Here is a 23,735-nt window from a genome sequence, read left to right as displayed (position 1 = left end):
TATTACATATATGAGGGGGTTCGCCCCCTTGTCAGATCCTCGCTCTTTACACTAAAGCTTAAATTTTGTCCCAATTTATTAAGAATGACCCCAGAATCACATAAGCCGTAGAATAAATAGTTGAAATTACTAAAAATACTTTAGCGTAAAAAGCGAGGTATTAGTAGGAGTTGAGTCCCTCAAATGGGTAATAATTTCTGTTTGTTTTAAGTTTTAATGCTGTTCCTTACTTCCAGCTGAAAGAACTTTTTCATATTTGTTTTTTCATTGTTTTTTTTTTAAATAATGCTAGTAAATCCTGCGCTCCCTTCATGGAGATTTTCTTCCCCCATGGCAAATTATCGATGGAAAGTTCCCCCAGCATGTCCCCCTCTTCTCAACCCCTCCCCCAACCAAAAAAATCCTCCTGAAAACGCCTGTACACTTCCCAATAACCATTACTATATGTAAGCATTGCTCAAATTTTGTAACTTGTTGCCCCTCCCATGGGGACTGTGGGGGAGTAAGTCGTCCCCAAAGACATAGTTATAAGGTTTTTAGACTATGCTGAATAAAATGGCTATCTCAGAATTTTGATCCGTTGACTTTGGTAAAATAATTAGTGTGGGAGGGGGCCTAGGTGCCCTCCAATTTTTTTGGTCACTTAAAAAGGGCACTAGAATTTTTCATTTCCGTTAGAATGAGCCCTCTTGCAACATTCTAGGACAACTGGGTCGATACGATCACCCCTGGGGAAAAAAAAACAAACAAAAAAACAAATAAACACGCATCCGTAATCTGCCTTCTGGCAAAAAATACAAAATTCCACATTTTTGTAGATAGGAGCTTGAAACTTCTACAGTAGGGTTCTCTGATACGCTGAATCTGATGGTGTGATTTTCGTTAAGATTCTATGACTTCTAGGGGGCGTTTCCCCCTATTTTCTAAAATAACGCCAATTTTCTCAGGCTCGTAACTTTTGATGGGTAAAACTAAACTTGATGAAACTTATATATTTAAAATCAGCGTTAAAATGCAATTCTTTTGATGTAGGTATTGGTATCAAAATTCCATTTTTTAGAGTTTTGGTTACTATTGAGCCGGGTCGCTCCTTACTACAGTTCGTTACCACGAACTGTTTGATAAAGTAGCTGTGGAAGCGATATTATTACCAATACTAGCAAAAAATGAAGTAAATGCTTCTTGGACATTAAGCTCACCCTCTACAGTCTCATCACCAATGACCAGACTCATAGGTAAAGAGCTATATTGAGAACTAGGTTTAAGCACAGAATTTATTACCTTCCAAGTTTTACGAATATCCTTATTACACGCAGCAAAATTATTTAGATAATAGAGAGATTTGGCTTTCCTACACAAGGAATTATATATATTCCCGTAAATCTTGAATTGACAAAGACGAATAGCACTCGTTGAAAGTGTAGCGCATTTATAATACCTCCAGAGATTATCTAACCTCCAGAGAGGTTAGAGAAACCGGATTTTCTCGCAATGGCAAAAGTTGTATACGCGAAATTGGTTACACCTTGGAGGGCTGCGACATTATTGTTTGGGCCACAGAATATTTTTTTGAGGGGGGTTGGCAAAGATGTTGATTCCTTTTGTTTAGCTTATACCGTTTTGAACATGTCAGTTACGTCTTTTGAGTGAAAAGTGTTGTCTCATTCAATACATTTTTATGACCCTAAAAGTTGTAAATGACATGTTCCAAATAGCCGTGTAAATTAAAATATAGAGGTTAGAGAAACTGGATTCACTTGCAATGGGAAAAAGTCATAGACACAAAATGTGGTTACACCTTGGAGGGCTGCGACATTATTGTTAGGATTACAGTATTTTTGTCCCCCCCCCCACACACAAAAATATTCTTGCCCTAACAGTAATGTCGCATCCCTCCAAGGTGTAACCAATCTTTCGTGCATGACTTTTCCCATTGCAGGTGAATCTGGTTTCTCTAACCTCTATATTTAAATAATACATAGCTATTTGGGATGTGTCATTTAGAACTTTTAGGGTCATAAAAATGTATTGAATGAAACAACGATCTTCACTCAAAAGACGTAACTGACATATTCAAAATGTTATAAAGTAAACAAAAGGAATTAAACCCCCCCCCCCCAAAAAAAAAAACTCTAGTCCTTAAAAATAATATCGCAGCCCTCCAAGGTGTAGCCATATTTTGCGTATATGACTTTTCCGATTGCGAGTGAATCCGGTTTCTCTAGCCCCTATTTTTAAATTTACATTGCTATTTGGGACGTGTTATTTACAACTTTTCGGGTCACAAGAATTGATCGAATGAAAGAACGGTTTTCATTTAAAGAACATAACTGACATGTTCAAAATGTTATAAATTAAACAAAAGGAATTGAGACCTTTGCCCCCCAAAAAGTACTGTAGCCATAACAAAAATATCTCAGGCCTCCAAGATGTAAGCACATCCTGCTTATTGCAATTGCAAGCAAATCTGATATCTCTAACATTTATATTTAAATTTACACAGCTATTTGGGACATATCATTTACAACTTTTAGGGTCACTAAATCTAATGAATGAAAGAAAGATTTTCGCTTAAAGGACGTAACTGACATGTTCAAAATGTTATAAATTAAACAAAAGGAATTAAGACCTTTACCCAGAAACAATATTGTAGCCCTAACAAAAATGTTCCAACAAACTTCCAAGGTGTAACCACATCTTGCTTTTACTATTTATGCCATTGCGACTCAATCCGCTTTTTCTAACCTCTATATTCAAAAATTTAAAGTTGTAAATGACATGTGCCAAACCGCTGTGTAAATTTAAATATAGAGATTGGAGAAACCGGATTCACTCGCAATCGGAAAAGTCATATACGCAAAATGTTGTTACACCTTGGAGGGCTGCGATATTATTGTTAGGACTGCAGTATTTTGTTTGGGGGGGGGCAAAGGTATTAATTCCTTTTTTTAATTTATAATATATTGAATATGTCAGTTACGTCTTTTGAGGGAAAATCGTTGTTTCATTTAATACATATTTATAACCTAAAAGTTGTAAATGATATGTCCCAAATAGCTGTGTAAGTTAGTTTTGCTTGTAGTGCATTATCGTTAAATTCAATGGTTGTAGGTTACATCTTCGTTTAAACTTATCCACACACGGATTTAATATCCCACATTATAAGTTCTCAAGTTAATTGCCATATCTTCAGTATCTGTTGATACTGTGAAGGGTTGGGAGTTTCATGCTCATATTAATTGTTGTTTTTTTGTTATACCTAGTGGTTGTATTTTAATGTTCATACTTATGATGATTTTCCACCTTTTTAATTTGTTCATTATGGTCCGTAAGTGAGAGCTGCATAAGCAATGATCTGTAGAGCAGAAGTGCGTGACCTGCGATAAAAGATCTAAAGCCAAACTGGCCAATCATGAAAAACACAAAGAAATGAATCTGGAAACGACAAGTAGGTTTATGGTCAGCCTAAGTAAACTAAGACAACAAGAATCAAAGGAATATATCATAATAACAAATTTCATAATAATTTCAGTGTTAATACTTGCCATAGTCACATCTTGTAACAATTCAAAATTGTTCTGCATTTTTTCTTTTAATATATGTTGAGATTTTTTTTTACATCAAAATTTGTGTACATAGTACAGCATCAAAACTGCAAAGAATTGTGTTGTCATCTAAGTGAAGGTTTTTATTTTGTTAACGACATCATTGGAATTTTTTAAAATTCAAATGATATCCCCAAAAATTGACGAGAAGCTGTTGCCAACCATTTTCCTAATTTAGTCACTGGTGAATAAATAGTTGATACAATAGGATGAAGAGCATTATTCTTATGGATCTTGGGCAAACCATTGATTTTTGGTGGTGAACAACATCTTGGAAAAAGCTTATAAAATTGAGGGTTATTTGTAAGTTTCTTCTGAGTATCTCTAATTGATTTCATGTTTCTTTCGTGTATTTTTCAGTTGTGTCTTTCAAGTGTTTAGTCTTCCAACTCCCAGCTCTACAACTACGAAACTATTATAAGAAATTTCAAACTACCGGTCTTAAATTCTTATCGATGGTTCCTTTTTTTAATTATACCGCTTAGTCTCACTATTTTCTTTCTCGAATTGAAGGAAGCTCAAATAACCCAAACTGTTGAGAGACCTGGAAATATTGGCTTTGCCACATGGTTTAGGAAGGAGGAGGATCCGTTCCCCTCTCCATAGAAGACACATGCTATTAAGAAATGCACAAGTTTGTGAAAATTAGAAAGTCTTAAAACTTCAGTCTGTAACTCTTTGTTCAAAGATATGCTCCACTTCTACAAATAGTTTTTTTAAGGTTTGGTCCACCTCCCCTTCCCCTCAGAAAATGTAGATAGATGACCATATCTGACTAGGTGTCTTTATACTTTTTTGCACTTCCAGTTTGAATAAAATCACTCAAGAAAACTTGCTTGGGGCCTATAAAGGTGAACACCTAAAACCAGGGCTATTATTTGCTATGGTGCAGGGGAGCAAATGCCCCCCCGGGCCTCCGTTTGCCTCCCTCAGACCTCAGTTTTCCCCCCAGCTGAAATTTAGTTTTTTCTAAAAATCTTGTGAAAACTAAGACACGCTAGCATAATTCAAGCATCCACAGTCATGGGTCAGTTTTCTTGAGTGTATCTTGACATTTTTAGTACTATATGAATCATTTTTCAGTTTTCACTGTAATTTTCAATTGATTTTGGAAAACTGGCTCAAACTTCCCCCATCGCCCCCAGGATTTTGAAGAAATTACGCCACTGCCTAAAACATAACTTTAGTGTGTAAAGTCTTTCGTTAGACCAATGCGTCTTTACATTCGTCAAGACCCAAAACGCAACACTTTAACTTCCGAAAACCTAGATAAAAATTTTCAAAAATTTGTTTGTTTAAGCCCCTGTATCTTTAATTTATCTGGTAGCCTCCTTGTAGGTCCGGTGAATGTAGTTTACTTATCGTGAATTATTTTAAAACTTGTTATATATTCAAGAATCAGTATATAATTGTAGGTTGAGGTTGGAAGGTTGTTCATAGATGTGTTATTAACCCAAGCAAAATGGCTTAAAAGTTCCCAGCGAGAAAGTCCGTCGTCAATAATAACTGAGTGCCTGACTCCCGCTCTCGAGGAAGCCGAGTTAACTGGCAACCCTGAAGACATGGCTAAATGCATAATAGAAATGGCAGAATATACAAGTCGTGTCTATGACTCAAGTGCAAAATCTTTAAATTCTGAGGAGGTGCAACGCAAAAAAAGGATAATGAACGCAAGACAGGAAGATTGGCAAAAGATTCAGGAGCAAATGCGTCAAACCAGGAAGGACACCTCTGAGTATAAAACCTTATATAATAAAAGCTATTGGATTAATAAAGAGAATCAGGCAGATCAACATGAACTAGATGAACTCTTGAGGAAGAAGAAGAAATTTGCGTTGGTAAGCTTTTGAGATTACTCAGATGAATTGATTCTTTCAGAGCCATAGTAATCGAAAACGAAGTTGAAATTGAAGTGCTCCTGTTTGCTCTTTTTTGTTTTATTTTTTATTTTTTGTGTTTTTTTTTACAATTTTTTTTTTTTAATTTGTCAAATCCAGGAATGAAGTTAAAAATGGCAATCTTCTGCTGTTCTCATCGTACAATTTTTCAGGATAATATAATACACTGAATTAACATGTGAATCACTCATTTATTTGTTAATTGACGAATCTGCGACAATATTTTTTTTTATGAATTCCCTAACATTGTGGAAAACCTTTATCATCGGAAATAGCTGTTGTGTCAGCTATTTTGTGTCAAAGCAAGCGGTGTCTTAAGGATTTGTCGGCATTATTTGAAATACAATCAAAAAGTTTTTTTCAACTGAAAGTAAGGAGCCACATTAAAACTTAAAATAAGCAGAAATTATTCCATGCATCAAAGGGGCTGCCTCCTTTTCAACCCCCCGCTCTTAATGTTAAAGTTTGATTTTTGTCAAAATTCTTTTAAGAACAACTCCCGAAACATAAGGATCAAACAGTTCGTGGTAACGAACTGTAGTAAGGAGCGACCCGGCTCAATAGTAACCAAAACTCTAAAAAATGGAATTTTGATACCAATAGCTACATCAAAAGAATCGTATTTTAATGCTGGTTTTAAATATATAAGTTTCATCAAGTTTAGTCTTACCCATCAAAAGTTACGAGCCTGAGAATATTTGCATTATTTCAGAAAATAGGGGGAAATGCCCCCTAAAAGTCATAGAATCTTAACGAAAATCACACCATCAGATTCAGCGTATCAGAGAACCCTACTGTAGAAGTTTCGAGCTCCTATCTACAAAAATGTGGAATTTTGCATTTTTTGCCAGAAGGCAGATCACGGATGCGTGTTTTTTTTTTTTTTTTTTTTTTTTTTTTTTTTTTTTTTTTTTTTCTTCCAGGGTTGATCGTATCGACTCAGTTGTCCTAGAATGTTGCAAGAGGGCTCATTCTAACGGAAATTAAAAGTTCTAGTGCCCTTTTTAAGTGACCAAAAAAATTGGAGGGCACCTAGGCCCCCTCCCACGCTAATTATTTTCCCAAAGTCAACGTATCAAAATTCTGAGATAGCCATTTTATTCAGCGTAGTCGAAAAACCTTATAACTATGTCTTTGGGGACGACTTACTCCCCCACAGTCCCCGTGGGAGGGGCAACAAGTTACAAACTTTGACCTGTGCTTACATATAGTAATGGTTATTGGGAAGTATACAGGCGTTTTCAGGAGGATTTTTTTGGTTTGGGGGAGGGGTTGAGAAGAGGGGGATATGCTGGGGGAACTTTCCTTCGAGAATTTGTAATGGGAGAAGAAAATTTCCATGGAGGGAGAGCAGGATTTACTAGCATTATTTAAAAAAAAAAACAATTAAAAAATAAAAGTGAAAAAGCTTTTTCAGCTGAAAGTAAGGAACAGCAATAAAACTAAAAACAAACAGAAATTATTACCCATATGAGGGGCTCACCTCCTTCTAATACCTCGCTCTTTACGCTAAAGTATTTTCAGTAATTTCAACTACTTATTCTATGGCTTTTGTGATTCAGGGGGTCATTCTTAATGAATTGGGATAAAATTCAAGCTTTAGTGTAAAGAGCGAGGTACTGACGATGGAGCGAATCCCCTCATATATGTAATAAAAACATGAGAATACAAAAGTTCTTTACGTAAGCTAATTTATAAGTTACGTAAATCTTTTACCAATAAAAAGATTCGTAAAAAATTAAAAGTTCTAGTTGCCTTTTTAATTAACCAAAAAATCGGGGGGCAACTAGGCTTCGTCCCCCGCTCTTTTTTCTCAAAATCATTCGATCAAAATTATGAGAAAGCCATTGAGCCAAAAAAAAAAAAATATGCAAATTTCGTTTTGATTATTCCTCTGCGGAGAGCCAAAATCAAAACATGCATTGATTCAAAAACGTTCAGAAATTAAATAAAAAAAAAACAAGTTTTTTTAACTGAAAGTAAGGAGTGACATTAAAACTGAAAATGCACAGAAATTACTTCGTATATGAAAGAGGCTGCTTCCTCATCAACGCCCCGCTCTTTACGCTAAAGTTTTTTACTGTTTTAAAAAGAAGAGTTGAGAGAAAGTTTTTTTGTTTAATTGCTTTCTAGGTTAATGCTCATTTTGAGCGTTTGTTTAAGGTACACTTTTAAGTTTGAGAGAAATTCTCAGTATACTAGAGCATTATCAGTATGAGCTTTGTAGAAATTCTTACTAGCTCTAAAATATAAATTGAATTTGTCAACTTCAGGAATGAGATTCAAAATGATAATTTTCTGATGTTCTAATCGTACCATTCAGGGCTAAAGCTTATGGATTGAAATGAGAGTAAGAGAGTCGAGCCAGGGCATAACTTACAACCCTTGCCTTGAGGGCTATATAGGGGAGGTCATCCTCAAAGACATTATTTCCGTTTATTTCAATTACGTTGAACATAATGGTTATCTCAAAATTTTGATTGGATTATGCCCAAGGGCATAATTTATAAACCTTGTCCTGAGGGCGGTAAGGGGTTGTCATCCTCAAAGACATAATTTCCAGACTTTTCAATTCTGTTGAACAAAACTAAACAAAAAATTTTGATTGGATGTGTTTGGGGAAATGGTGGGCATGGGAGGGTTTTAGTTGCCCTATAATCACTTTCGACTATTAAAAAGGGTACTGTCCCTTTCAATTTCCAATAGAACGAACTGTTTTTGAAGTTTCTGCGACAATAAATGGCCATCTCAAAATTTATATCAGATGAATTTGGGAAAATGCCAAGTGTGTGTGTGTGTGTGTGGGAAGGGTATCCACCCTTGGATCAATCTGGATCTTAACAAGGGCTCTAGTACTTATGATTACAAATCCAATGAGCCCCCTCCGAAGTTTATGTGATCACCCTTTCTGTATATACCTTATATACCCCTTGGACATAACTTACAACTCTTGCCCTGAGGGCTGTCAAGGGTTTGTCATCCTCAAAGACATAATTTTGGATCTTTATATTACTTTGAACAAAATGGCTATCTCAAAGTTTTTGTTGGTTGTGTTTGGGGAAAGGGTGGGCGTGGGACGGGGTTAGTTGCCCTCCAATCACTTTCACCTATTAAAAAAGGCACTGTACCTTTCAGTTTCCAATCGAATGAGCTGTTTTCGGAGTTTCTATGACAACAAATGACCATCTCAAAATTTTCACCAGATATATTTCGGGAAAATACGAGGTGCGGAGGGCTATCCACCCTCTGATCACTCTGAATCTTAAAAAGGGCGTTGCGACTTCTGACCACCAATCCAATGAGATTTAAGGGATAGTGACCGGTGCAGTTGTCATTGAAATGGAATCGAATATGACATTGCTTGCAAATCTTGCAAAGAAACTAGTTGCTCCAATGCTCAAGTCCAAATTGAAGATGAAGAGGACATATGATTAGTTCAATAAATACGATGGATCTCCATTCTTTTTACAATTTCAAATTATCTGTGATTTTTTGTTCAAATTAAAGTCAATGATTTAGCTAGTTGTGAAAAGCTGCCTAGTGAATTCTAAGAATTCGGGGTGGTCACTTTTAGGGTGGAGGCTGAAGGAGAGGGGTAAATTGACATGTACACAACTTATTTTCTGCTTTAGCAGTCCTATTTTCTCCTGCATGGATTTAACTTTGCGTAATGTTGCTCTCAGACCTATATCGGACGCTTGATTTATGGGTTGAGCGGGAGGGGAGAACTGCACATGAGCGTTAAAAAAAGGGCATGTTCATGATCGACGTACCAGATTTACCTATTACCGACTTTCTATACGTGCAAATTAAGCTGTTTTTAAAAATGTGTCATTTTAGAAGTTATTTAGGAAGAAATAAATTCCCAAACATAAATATACATTTTTTTTTCTTGCTCTATATGCGTCCCTGAAGAATTATAAAGCGTTCTTTTAGTATTTAATGGGTTTTTTTTTGCAGGAATCGGTACGCTATTATGTGGAATATTTCAAAATCGCTCCTATTACCCACTCTAAATCGGCTATTTACCGGCTTATATCTATTTGGCTAAACAACTCTGGCTACGATGACCTTTGCCAAGAATTAGCCCGATCGCTAGCTAACATTCCAAGTCACAAGTTCATTTTGTTGATGCCCCAATTGACTGCAAGGTGTGTTCTTAACCCAACAGATGGTATTTCAGCCGGGTTTGTCAATGGAATTTTGGGATTGGTTGAAAGGTGTGCTAAGGATCACCCTCATCATGTTATTCCTTTTCTGTTGGCTCTTCAGATGTCAAGTATCCCGACAAAAAATGACCCGGTAAGCTTTTTAAACTGCCGCGCTAGCAGGGTTGCCACCCCTAGTAATTTTTCACTTATTCTGGTGATTTTTTATAGTGTCTAAAAAATCACTAAATCAACGCATAAATCAGTAGATTATTGAAGAAAACCACTAAATCAACCGAAAAAATCATTAAAATCTACTGATTTTTTTTCACCGGGTGACAATCCTGCGGGCTAGGTGTAGAATGTGCATCTCAATTTTCGTGTTAAACTTTTTTGTCTTCTAAATTATTCAAGTTTAATTCTGTCATGCTGAGTAGTTTTAGCCCTTCTAATTGTCATCATTGTCATTAGTTATGAAATTTTCTTTATTAACTCATAAAACTGGATGCAAGTTACTTGTTAGGAAAGTAAAAAAAAAAAGTGTTTTTTTTATTGAAATGAACTTTCTTTTATTATGTTTTTGTCTATAAATATAACTTATATTCATACTGTTGGCAGAGTTACAAAGTTTGTAACTCTTAAAGTCTCTTGTCATGCAAAAGGAAATATAAAAATAGGTAATCTTGTTTTGCTTTATTCTTTTTTTCATCAAACGTCGATTAAAATATCCAAATACCAATAAATAAACCGTAATTTACTTACCTTCTTAAAAGTCTATGACTTCTAATAAAATAAAACGTATCTTCAGTAGGCACTTTTGATGGCATCACTAAAAGACTTTGTTCAAAGTTTTCAAAGGTAAGTCTTTAAGCTAAGGGCTTTAGTATGAGCGATGTCCCCTTCAACATTAATTTCATTTTCATGCATCCTGTACTGCTCTTGGCTAATTTGTTGGTTATTTTCTCTAAATTTGAGCCATTGAATTGAATATTTATTATTTTCTTTGATTAAATATTTGCTATAGTTCCGATTGAAACCGCGTGTTCGACAATTTTTTTTCGGGCGAGTTTATTTCAATAATGTTAGAGGTGGGTAAATAGATTAGGTGAAATCGATACTATAATTAAGTCAAGAGTTTTTTTCTTTCTTTTTTTTCTCTCTATCTCTCTCTATGTATGTTTTTCTTCCCTCAAATGTTTATCGGTGCCATAAACTAAATTTCTTTTTATGTTCTTTACTCGTGTCATAAGTTATTTAGCCTTTTTAGGAATATTGTGAATGGTAACATGATTATTGTTATCATAATTCAGTCCTAGTCCCACCTTGGTTCAAACCCATATCTCTTTTTGCCAAAAGGCTTTTGCAAGGTTTGAATTAATTTTTATGGTTTAGTTCGAAAAAATTTATTCAATTGTGTGGTTTATAAACTTTATATTGCTGTTTTGAGTTGTTTTTGAATTAATGTGTTTTCTTTTGTCAAAAGTCAGTTAGCCTCATGAGGAATATTAGGGATGTGAATACACTTCGTATTACTTACTGAGTTTTAGGGTTTTTAAGTTTAGGATTATTCTTTTGTACTGGGTTTTTATTTAATGTATTTTTGCTTGCCATAGGCTACTTAGCCTCAAAATCAATATTAAGAATGAAAATATAATTATTGTTATCATAATTTGATAAAACCCCATATCACTTTTGTCAAAATACTTATTTAGAATTTTCAATTAACCCTTGTGGTTCAATTAAAATATACTTATTCAATTTTGTGGTTTATATGTTTTGGATTGTTGTTTTGAGTAATGTTTTGAATTACTGTGTTTTCCCTTGTCAGGAGCTATTTAGCCTCATAAGGAATACTAAGAATGTAAATAGATCTATAATAACTGGTATTATAATTCAACCGTAGAGCCTCCTAGTTCAGACGCTCGTATCTTTTTTAACACTTTTGTAAGGTTTTGAATTTATTTTTATGCTTCAGTTCTAAAAAATATTCAATGTTGGTAACAAGCTGAATTTAGTTTTTAATATTTGGATCAGTGTTTTCAGCTAAGTTTTGAATTAATTTGTTTCCCCTTGTCGGAGACCCTTATAAGGAATACTAAGAATATTAATATAATTAGTCGCACTATAAGTGGATCCTAGTGACGTTCTGGTTACAGCATCCACGTTTTTTTTTCTTTTTACAAAAAACCTATGTAAAGTTTTGATTTAATGTTTATGGTTCAGTTCGAAAACACTCATTCAGCTTTATGGCTTTTAAGTTTCAAATTAATGTTAACTTTTGGTTTAAATTGAACCAGTAACCATATCGTGCTTTCTTTCAATGTAGAAAAACTTCTGTTGTAGCTTTCAATTTTAAAGAGATAAATAGCCCTAATTCTTTATCTTTTGATAATGCTCAAGTCTTCCTTTCTCAAAAATTAGTTTATCAATTGGAATGCCAATTGGAGAAAATACGAAAGAAACTGTGAAACTATTCCTTGAAAATTTGAAGAAAAAACTAAGAATTGCTTATGCTTCAATTGTATCTAATATTAAACACATAGATGCATTAAATCTTGTAAAAATTTATAATAGCCTAGTTGTACCTCATCTCCTTTTTCTTTGTCCGGTTTGGTAGTTTTTTAGTGAGCCTCAGAAACTATCTGTTCGTAGAGTATTTTTTTCATTATGCTAAACTCCTTCTCAGTTACCCTGATTGGACTAAAAACAGTTACTTAATGAATAAATTCCGCCCAGTTTCGCCTATATGTGTTGTTGATAAGTGTGTCGATAGTATCTCAGCCTTGGTCTGCATTATTTATTTGATTGTTTCTTGGTGTTGATTTGATTTGTATATATTTTTAGCTTGTTTTTTTATTATTATTACTCCATCTTAAAGGCGTTTCGCCTTTTTTTTTGTAAAAGATGGGTTAAAAACAAATTGAATTGAATTTAGTGGTTTAATTAGCGGCTATGATATAGTATGATACAATAGGATATTTATTAACACGAAATTCCTTTATAGGTCATGGATAATGCAAAAATACAACAACATAATAAACACAAATAAAGACACGCCCTAAATTTAGAATTTATTTATAAATAGACTACAAAAATTCCCATTTTTTCCCCCTTTTTTGTAAAAGATGGGTTAAAAACAAATTGAATTGAATTTAGTGGTTTAATTAGCGGCTATGATATAGTATGATACAATAGGATATTTATTAACACGAAATTCCTTTATAGGTCATGGATAATGCAAAAATACAACAACATAATAAACACAAATAAAGACACGCCCTAAATTTAGAATTTATTTATAAATAGACTACAAAAATTAGTCCGTATGTGTCATACCTGTACCCACAAATTTTCCGAACTTCTTTAACCCCATAAAACTTCTGTCATTTAATATAATATCCACCAATTCCTCCCTAGTGTAATACCTGCGAAAATATCCTCCCTTAGACCACTCATTTTCCTAAAAAAAAAGCCCCAAAAATGCATTAAATTGCCCTGCTCTTCCCACGCATTGAGGAAAAGTAATTATTTTATTTTCGACGTCACCCTTCAAAGAAAAAATACAATTTGTTCACTTGTGGAATTGTGGTTGAAAAATTCTCCCTTGCTAATATTATTCACTTTAGTTTCCCTTTTTTTCAACCTTGCCCTATATAAATTTCCTCCTTCTATTCTTTCTTAATCCTAGCATATGGAGAGAGGGGGGATGCCGTTTTATCACATTGCCTGAATTGCCCAATGTTTATTCGATTGATTTTTTTATGCATGGAAATAAAGTAATCAATCAACCAAACCAATCTAATGCTTGAATTTGTTTTTTAAGTTTTTACTTAATGTTTATGGTTATTCGAAAACATTTAAGGCTCTCACCTGACATTGGAATTTAGCAGGGGCAAAATCCTTATAAATTTCAAAATAAGGTCTCTAGCTTCCAAATATTGATTAAACAATTCTGAAAGAGGCTAATATGCATAATATAAGTGTTTTGGCCAAGGATGGCGCTAAGATTGATTTGGAATAGCAGAACTCATCATTATTAGTAAAATATTCACTTAATTGGTGTTTTCAGAAAATAAATATTTGATTAGTCTACTGTGTTTCCGGCAATATCTCAAAGAATAACTATTAGCAGCCTCGCTGTTGTTGTTTGAACTGTCGAAAGTATGTTATTTCTATGTATTTCTATCATAGGAATATATTTATTCCAATATTTTTTTTCTCTCTGTTTCTATTGACGAGTTATTTCCATTTTAAATATTTTTTATCTCTATTTCAATTGACTAGTTATTTCCATGTATTCCATATATAGTGGGTTATTGCTATGCATTTCTGTCATAAGAATATACTATTTTTTCTCTATTTCTATTGACAAGTTATTTCCATGTATCTTATATATTGTGGGTTGTGTCTATGCATTTATGTCATAGGAATATATTTATTCCACTATTTTTTTTCTCTGTTCCTATTGATGACTTATTTCTATATATATTCATGATAGCCTAATGATAAACTAATGTATATTAGGGTAATTTCTATGCATTTTTATCATGGAAATATATTTATCTTTTCTCTCTGTTTCTTTTGACGAGTTATTTCCATGCATTCCATATATAGCTGGTTGACTATTGATGACTTATGTCCATATATTCCATATATTAGGGTTATTTCTATGCATTTTTATCATGGAAATATATTTATTCCAACATTTTTTCTCTCTCTGTTTTTTTTGACAAGTTTTTTCCACGGATTCCATATATAAAGGGTTATTTCTATGCATTTCTATCATAGGAATATATTTATTCTTATATTTTTTCCCTCTGTTTCTATTTACGAGTTATTTCAATATATTCAATGCATTTGTAGTGAGTAAATCCTGTTTAGTCTTATGCTTTCAGGAACGAATCATGGCTGCAAAGCAAATCATAACGAAGTTAAAACAAAGCAGGGTTCGCAATATCATTGGAAAGATGGAAGTACTCTATAACCATTTGATTGAACTTTCAAACTTACCTACAAAACTGTCAAGCTTACCCAGAAATCACCCACTTCTGAGTCTACGTGGATTTGAGATCCTGCCACCCCTAACTGCAAATCTGAAAATTAATCCTAGTGGGCAGTATAATAGTCTTATAGGTAGTATTAATCATTCTATAAGGTATCTCTGTTCTTCTTGTAAGTAATTTTTAAATTGTTTTCCAAAAAAGAAGTTTCTTAAAGAAAAATAAAGAGAAAATTTAATCTAAGACGACCATAAATATAGCAGTTCAAACTTAAAACCTAAAAACGCCTAAGGCTAACACAGCCACGTACGCTCTGCCTCCATCCGAATCCATTCAAATCTCCGTCTTTACCCACTTCAATTTCCGATTTCTCTAAAATCATTCCTTACTACCTTTTCCCCGCTTTTGGGGACAACTTAGTTTTTACCTGACGATTACTATCAACTAACAAATAAAACCCAAAACGATAAATAAACCTTAATTAGCCTTTTGATTCTTTTTATTTTGCTGTTGATGCTGTGACAAATCGAGCTCTGAACTTTTGAAAGTTAAGCTCTGGCCGTTAACCCTATCCTTGTGTAAATAAATTTTTTTCGTTTTAAGCTTGAAATTAAATAAAAAAACAAGTTTTTTTTTAACTGAGAGTAAGGAGCGACATTGAAACTTAAAACGAACAGAAATTACTCCGTATATGAAAGAGGCTTTCCTCCTCAACGCCCCGCTCTTTACGCTAAAGTTTGACTATCTCTCTTGACTCTATTTTTTAAAACAGTAAAAAACTTTACTTAGGGGAAAAGCCCCTTTCATATACGGAGTAATTTCTGTTCGTTTTAAGTTTTAATGTCGCTCCTTACTTTCAGTTAAAAAAAAAAAAAAATTTTATGTAATTTCTGAACGTTTTTGAATTAATGTATGGTTTGATTTTGGCTCTCCGCACATAAATAATTAAAATGAAATTTGCATATTAATTTTTTTGGCTAAATAGCTTTCTCATAGTTTTAACCGGAAGATTTCGAGAAAAAAGGAGCGGGGGAGGAGGCCTAGTTGCCCTCCAATTTTTTGATTACTTTAAAAGGCAACTAGAACTTAAATTTTTACAAACGTCAAAAAATATACGAAACTTACGAATTAACGTACGTAATGAACTTCTATATTCGTATGTTTTTATTACGTGTATGAGGGGGTTCGCCCCTTCGTCAATACCTCACTTTTTACACTAAAGCTTAAATTTTGTCCCAATTCCTTAAGAATAACCCCCGAATCACAAAGGCCGTAGAACAAATAGTTGAAATTATTAAAATATTTTAGCGTAAAGAGCGAGATATTACGAGGAGGTGAAACCCTCATATGTGTAATAATTTCTGTTCCTTTGAAGTTTTAATGCTGGTCCTTACTTTCAGTTGAAAAAACTTTTCATATTTATTTTTTCATTGTTTTTTTTTTTCGATAATGCTAGAAAATTCTGCGCCCCCTTCATTGAAATTCTCTTCTCTCATGACAAATTCCTCCATGGAAATATCCTACCACGTAACCACCCCCCCTTCTCAACTTCTCCCCCACCCCGCAAAACCAAAAAAAATCCCCCTGAAAGCGTCTGTACACTTCCCAATAACCATTACTATATGTCAAAGTTTGTAATTTGTAGCCCCTCCTACTGGGACTGTGGGAGAGTAAGTCGTCCCCAAAGATTTAGTTATTAGGTTTTTCGACTATGGTGCATAAAGTGGCTATCTCAGAATTTTGATCCGGAGACTTTGGGGAAAAATGAGTGTGGGAGGGGGCCTAGGTGCCCTCTGATTTTTTTGGTCACTTAAAAAGGGCACTAGAACTTCTAATTTCCGTTAGAATAAGCCCTCTCGTGACATTCTAGGACCACTGAATCGATACGATTACCCCTGGGGGAAAAAAGCAACAAAAAAAAACAACAAATTAACACGTAACCGTGATCTGTCTTCTAGCAAAAAATGCGAAATTCCACATTTTTGTAGATAGGAGATTGAAACTTCTACATTAGGGTTCTCTGATACGGTGAATCTGATGGGTTGATTCTCCTTCAACTCTTTTGTGCTTTTGTGCCTCCTTCGTATGACTTTCAGGGCGTGTTTCCCCCTATTTTTTGTAAAATAAGGCAAGTTTTCTCAGGATCGTTACTTTTGATAGGTAAGACTAAACTTGATGAAACTTATATATTTAAATCAGCATTAAAATGCGATTCTTTTGATGTAACTATTGGTGTCGAAATTCTATTTTTTTGTAGTTTTGGTCACTATTGAGCCAGGTCGCCCCTACAGTTCGTTACCACGAACTGTTTGATTTCTGTTCTTTTAGGATTCAGTACCTGGTTTTCTAAGTTTCGCACGGTGAAACAAAAGATAGTCTTTTTTTTAATATTTTTCGCTAAATAACTTTTAATTCATATTTACTTAATTTGGTAAACCTTTTAAATATTTATACCAACAAATTTTTCTAAACTATCGAAGTATTTGTGACGTCATTTATATGAAAAAAGTTTTCCCAAAATTAAGGCCCTGAACAAATTTTCCCAGAGTCATAACCTATCAAGATCCTTTTTTTTCCATCAGAAAATGATAGAATATCAAATTTCAGAAAAAACTATAGCGCCGTTTATGGGAAAGATTCACAGATAGATAAAAGAAATTTATGGTAATTGTGGGATATATGCCTTACCGCATTAAGTTGTTCATTCATTGACGCATTATAGAACCGTATTTTTCCGGTAGTTTCTTTCAGCTTAGCGTGAGACAAGACAAAGAGAACTGACAGAATAGATGGAAAACATATAATTTGGGCTATACATTTGCACATTTGGGGTCAGGTTGGGGGTAAGGTATTTGGACAGTGTAAAGTTAAAAAAAAAATCTTGCTACATAACATGCAGAATAATTGTACCTAACATATTAGGCATGGAGACTCGCTATACTCCCCCCCCCCCTTAAAATGCAAATATACAGTCCAAATTTGTTTCCAAAGAATTATATTTTTATCTTACTTTGGTGTATTTCATTAGGATTGAGCGTCAGAAAAATATATTGTAAGATTATTAGGTAGGGTGTATATCATACAGGTACCAAATATATATGTATATAATTATTGTTCTTTCAATAAGATGAGATCTGTTCATCCATAGCAGCATCTTTTATCTTTATTTGATATCTATATTCAATCCAAAAACGGAACATGAACTAAAATTAGTAATCAAATCAAGTTTAAAATGAATAAAATCCACACGCATAAGAGTAGCACTACCGCCCCCTTAAAATTTCTAATGGCCAGAGCGTCATTTGCGATAACTTCAACAATAACGCAAAAAAAAAATATCACAAGCTCATTCAAGCTATACAAATAATATTGGTGCTAACCCCTCCTCAAACTTTTGAGGATCAAGAGTTAGATCCTCAATCAGCTTGAGTGTTATTTGCGTTTTATTAAAAACAATGTATATTTTGAAAAGTTTGTTTTTTACTTGTCAAAACATCTACAAAAAATTAATCACTAATAATCTTATAATAAGCTTATAATAAGCTTACTTGAGAGAACTAATAGACTGATTGTTTATAATTTAATGTATTTTAACTTGTTTAATATAATTTATAGTTTTGTTTTAGCTTCACACTAACTTTAGTCAGTGCTAGATGGTTATCTTTGCTTTTAACATCAATTAGCTCACTTATGTACCTTATTATGTTGTATGGATCATGCCAGTCTTTGATATACAATCACATAATGAATAAGAGTTTTGCCTTCATGCTAATATCATGTTAACTTACGATTTATTTTATGACAATATTCTCTGTCATAACTAGATTGCAATAACTACAAAATTACTGCAGTGTATAACCGCAGCTATTTTCCTTTCCTACACCAAATTTACCTAGGCTAGGATACCATCAGAACGTTAAAGTAACCCAATGAAAACCCAATAACCCATCCGAAAGTTATTTCAACCATCTTCCATGTTGTCAAATTTTAAACTCTCAAGTTTAGTATTCAAACTATTCCTGGAAAGTTCTTCTCAAATTCTCATCCTGTAGTCTACCAACATAATAACTTCCCGGGATGTAGTTACCCTTCCGAAATTTTTGCTTTAAATTAACCCTAGACACTACTAGATGGTGATATTTTCTTTTTACATCAATAACAACACTCCTATACACCATAATACCTTGTATTAATCCTGCCAGTCTTTGGTTCACTATAAAATAATCAATAAGGTTTGCTGTCTTAACATCACATGAATACTATGTCAACTTGTAGGCCATTTTATGACCAAACTCCGTATTGGTTATAACTAGATTGTTATACCTACAAAATTACAAAAGGTCTGGGTATTTGTGTATTATTCAGAACACACTTAATATGTGAAGTTATGTTCTTTCGTGAAACAAACTACGATGCAGGCATATTTTAATGAAATATTTGGTACTTGTTCATTATTCAATTGATTTAATTCAATTCAGAACACACTCAAGAATTTTGCTGAGAGAATCCGGTTTCATAGCCACAAATACAAAACTCAATTTAGTTTGCTACGCATAGTGATAGAAGATAGCGTATGAACATGGATTTTGAAATGAAGATTAGGGATTTGCCAGAGACTGAAAAGAGGCAATTATATTTTTCCAGGATAAGGGGTTGTTGCCCACAACAAAACAGTGCGTCAATGGACACAACATGACTGTATACTCATACGAGAAGCAACATTTTTGGAAGTGTAGCAATAGGCTTTTGTCGACCCCAGAAACCGGTGCCTCTAACAAAAAGTAGAGAGAATGAGGGGTTCCGTAAAGTGGCGTAATAAACGGCACCGAGGTACATCCCGCCATCATTTACAATCATACTTAGTAGAGTACATGTGGCGGGCGGCAGTAAAGGCAGAAGAAAGATTTCCTTTTAACGCAATTCTTAACGACATTTCTGCGTTCTGGGTATACAATTCTAAGTTGTAATTTTACAATTTTCCTAATAAAGTATCATATTTGCATCGTATTTTGTTTTATTTCATTAGTTTTATCAAATTTTGGGCTTTATATATGCACATTAGGGGGGGGGGATGGGTGGTTGTTGTGCATTGTATCAAATACCTAACTTAACCGAACCTAACCACCTCTATATATAAAATACTTAATTAAAATGTACCTGCATCGTAGTTTTTTTCACGAAAGAACCTAACTTCACTTATTGAGTGTGTTCTGAATATTGCACAAGTACCAAAGTCTGTAGCCAGTACTGTTTTCTTCTCATACACCGAATTTGCCTAGGCTAGGATACTATCAGAACATTAAAATACTCCAATGAAAATACCATATTTATGGTTGGGATCCAGTCTATTTGTTCCTCTAATTTCAAGTAAGATTCATCCGAATCACTACTATCTCCATCAGTCGGTTCTGTTGGAGCATATGCTACTATGACTGACACCCTGCACTTTTCATTCATGAATGAGCAATTACCATTCTACTACTACCACTTTCTCAAGTTAACGAGACTTAGCTAGCTGCCTTATTCATCTTGATTCCTACTGCATGCCTATACATTCCATCCCTTCTGCTGAGTAGATAAATTGTATATCGCCTAATTTCATGTTTTCTACCCCTGGGATATGAGTTTCTGAAGTTCCTGCAAATCAAACAGTTCGTGGTAACGAACTGTAGTAAGGAGCGACCCGGCTCAATAGTAACCGAAACTCTAAAAAATGGAATTTTGATACCAATAGTTACATAAAAAATCGCATTTTAATGCTGATTTTAAATATATAACTTTCATCAAGATTAGTCTTACTTATCAAAAGTTACGAGCCTGAGAAAATTTGCCTAATTTTAGAAAAAACAACCCCTAAAAGTCATACAATCTTAACGAAAATCACACCATCAGATTCAGCGTATCAGAGAACCTTATGTAGAAGTTTCAAGCTCCTATCTACAAAAATGTGGAATTTCGCATTTTTTGCCAGAAGACAAATCACAGATGCGTGTTTATTTGTTTTTTTTTTTGTTTGTTTTTTTGTTTTTTCCCCTGGGGGGATCGTATCGACCCAGTGGTCCTAGAATATCGCGAGAGGGTTCATTCTAACGGAAATTGAAAGTTCTAGTGCCCTTTTTAAGTGACCAAAAAATTGGAGGGCACCTAGGCCCCCTCCCACGCTCATTTTTCCCCAATGTCATCAGATCAACATTCTGAGATAGCCATTTTATTCACCATAGTCGAAAAACCTAATAACTATATCTTTGGGGACGACTTACTCCCCCGCAGTCCCCGTGGGAGGGGTTGCAAGTTACAAACTTAGACCTGTGTTACTGGGAAGTGTGCGGACGTTTTCAGGGGGATTTTTTGGTTTGGGAGGGAGTGTTGAGGTGGGGGAGGGGTTACGTGGGAGGATCTTTCCATGTAAAAACTTCTCAATTGGGAAGAGATTTTCAATGAAGGGGGCGCAGGATTTTTTAGCATTTATTTAAAAAAAACAATGAAAAAATAAATATGAAAAGTTTTTTTTCTACTGAAAGTGAGGAGCAGCATTAAAACTTAAAACAGCTGAAATTATTACGCATATGAGTGGTTTACCTCCTCGTCATACCTCTCTCTTTACGCTAAAGTATTTTTAGTGATTTTAACTATTTATTCTACGGCCTTTGTGATTCAAGAGTCATTCTTAAGGAATTGGGACAGAATTTAAGCTTTTTACGCTACAGTTTTTTACTGTTTTAAGAAGTAGGGTTAAGAGAAAGAGTCAAACTTTAGTGTAAAGAGTGAGGCGTTGAGGTGGAAAAGCCCCTTTCATATACGGAGTAATTTTTGTTCGTTTTAAGTTTTAATGTCGCTCCTTACTTTCATTTAAAAAAACTTGTTTTTTTATTTGATTTTCCAATTCAGAACATGTGAATTCATTAGTCAAAATGTTATTACGGTTGTTATTTCTTAACGCTGTAAGATTCCAAGTTGAATTTTTGAAAGTAACTGGTTAGAAGTAACAAGTAACCAGCTTTGCCCGTAACTGGGCCGAATAAAAGTATTATGACTTATAGCTGATCAGAAGAAATAAGTTTTAGCCCATTCTTGGTCGAAATGATTTTTTTCAAGATTTTTGGAAAATGACTTTCGGTCCCTTTGGCCCATTTAAAGTCAAGGTAGAAAAGGTTACTTTTATTTTTCTTTTTTTTTGTGAGCATAGGGTCCTTTTGGCTCACTAATTTCCAACTAAAAGTACCAAGCTTTCAAGAAAAACTGATTGGCTCCTTTTTGGGCGAACCTATATTTAGGAGACAGAAATGTTTTAGGACACTTATTCCTTTCCCTAAATATGCTATTCAAATTCCTCTTGCCCTTCCAAGACTCCATAAAGGTTCTAACTTAGGCCCCCCAATTGTTCCTAAGAGATTGCAGATACACTATTTTTATACCCTGGGTACATGTTCTGGCTTCTGTTTATCTCGAACTCAAATTAAATTAACATTAGTTATATCAAAAATTGTTATTTTGGCTCTATATGGCACTTTACTCTGGTGTTATCAAGACAAGTTTATAAAACGCAAGTAGACATGACCATTACCTTTAAAATGAGTCATAACCATCTCATCTTCCAGCATCATAACCGTATTTATTAATAATTAACCACTTAAATAAAAAAAAACTTATTCCATTTTGGCCAGAGAGTAATCCCTTTAGCCATAAATAGTAAAAAAAAGTTCTTTACCTCGAATCGTAAGCTCAGATAACTCTTTAGTGTCTTTAATAGCATTGGGTACATCTAACCAACAATTCTGTCCCTTTTACCGAGAAGAAAAAGTAGGTTACGTCGACGAAGTAATAGGTGTTTGGAAATTTTGAGCTGGTGCAGTTGAAAAATTACGGACCGGATTTCCTAGTTGAAACATAATGTTAAAATAAGTTCCTAGGTGACTATTCATAGTCCGATGCATTAGCTTTGCTTTGCTTGTAAGAAAACAAACCAAACAAACCGTCATGAGTCAACCTTAAATCTTGATTATTTTTTAGTTCTATGACTACCCACCTTAGTTTTACTCTAGGATGGGTTAAAGATAGACAAACTATCAACTTGTGAAAATGACATCGTTTTCATTCAATCCAGGAAAAGGCTTCTGTCAGCTTTGCCTCTCACTCAGACTATCTGTCTTGGCTTTTTCTCCAATTAGCCATGGCTTGATGGCAACTTGATTTTATTTCAAAACAAATCGTTATGAGTGTAGAAATTTCCGTCTCGTCAATTGTTAAGCAGTATATTAGAAACCCTGGTTACAACAATCTGCAAAGTAAAGCATAATATAAGCACAAGCGTAGCGTAGCAAAACATAAGCTAAAGCATATGCACAACATAGCAAGCAGGAGGATGTTACAATGAGTCAACTCAAAAATCTCGCTCATCCCTTAATTCTATGATCATCTACCTTAGTTCTGACCTAGGATGGATGGAGGACAGACTATCTATCAACAAGTGAAAATGACATCATTTTCATACAATCCTGAAAAATGCTTCTGCCAGCTTTGCCTCTAACTCAGACTATCTGTCTTGGCTTTTTCTCCAATTGGCCATGGCTTGATGGCAACTTGATTTTATTTCAAAACAAATCGTTATGAGTCAACTCAAAAATCTTGCTCATCCCTTAATTCTATGGTCATCTACCTTAGTTCTGACCTAGGATGGATGGACGATAGACTATCTATCAACAAGTGAAAATGACATCATTTTCATACAATCCTGAAAAAGGCTTCTGCCAGCTTTGCCTCTCACTCAGACTATCTGTCTTGGCTTTTTCTCCAATTGGCCATGGATTGATGGCAACTTGATTTTAATGGAAAACAAACCGTCATGAGTCAACCCAAAAATTTTTATTATCCTTTAGCTCTATGACTATTTACCTTAGTTCTGACCTAGGATGGATGGATGATAGACAATCTATCAACAAGTGGAAATAACATCATTTTTTTTACAATCCTGAAAAAGGCGTATTCCAGCTTAGCCTCTTGCTCAGACTATCTGTCTTGGCTTTTTGCAAACTTTGTGCAAACACGGTGCACAAAGTACTAGTAAGAGAAGAAATCAAACACTGG

The 23,735-nt window shown here is 34.3% G+C and overlaps 1 protein-coding gene across 2 annotated transcripts in view; it reads left to right on the top strand.

Moving 5' to 3' along the window:
* Window positions 1–23,735, top strand: part of LOC136037540 (serine-protein kinase ATM-like) — a gene marked incomplete at its 3' end in the record, with an annotated part of 119,954 nt that overhangs the window by 65,386 nt on the left and 30,833 nt on the right. For both annotated transcript variants that reach the window (XM_065720263.1, XM_065720266.1), the window contains 3 exon segments: window positions 5,021–5,443; window positions 9,464–9,805; window positions 14,547–14,784. In XM_065720263.1, coding sequence (XP_065576335.1) covers window positions 5,021–5,443; window positions 9,464–9,805; window positions 14,547–14,784 — 1,003 coding nt within the window.

The sequence above is a fragment of the Artemia franciscana genome, chromosome 2 (assembly GCF_032884065.1).
Source record: "Artemia franciscana chromosome 2, ASM3288406v1, whole genome shotgun sequence".
Classification (NCBI taxonomy): Eukaryota; Metazoa; Arthropoda; class Branchiopoda; order Anostraca; family Artemiidae; genus Artemia; species Artemia franciscana.
The sequence above is the reverse complement of the archived record's forward strand: the minus strand, read 5'-3'. Positions and strand labels throughout refer to the sequence as shown.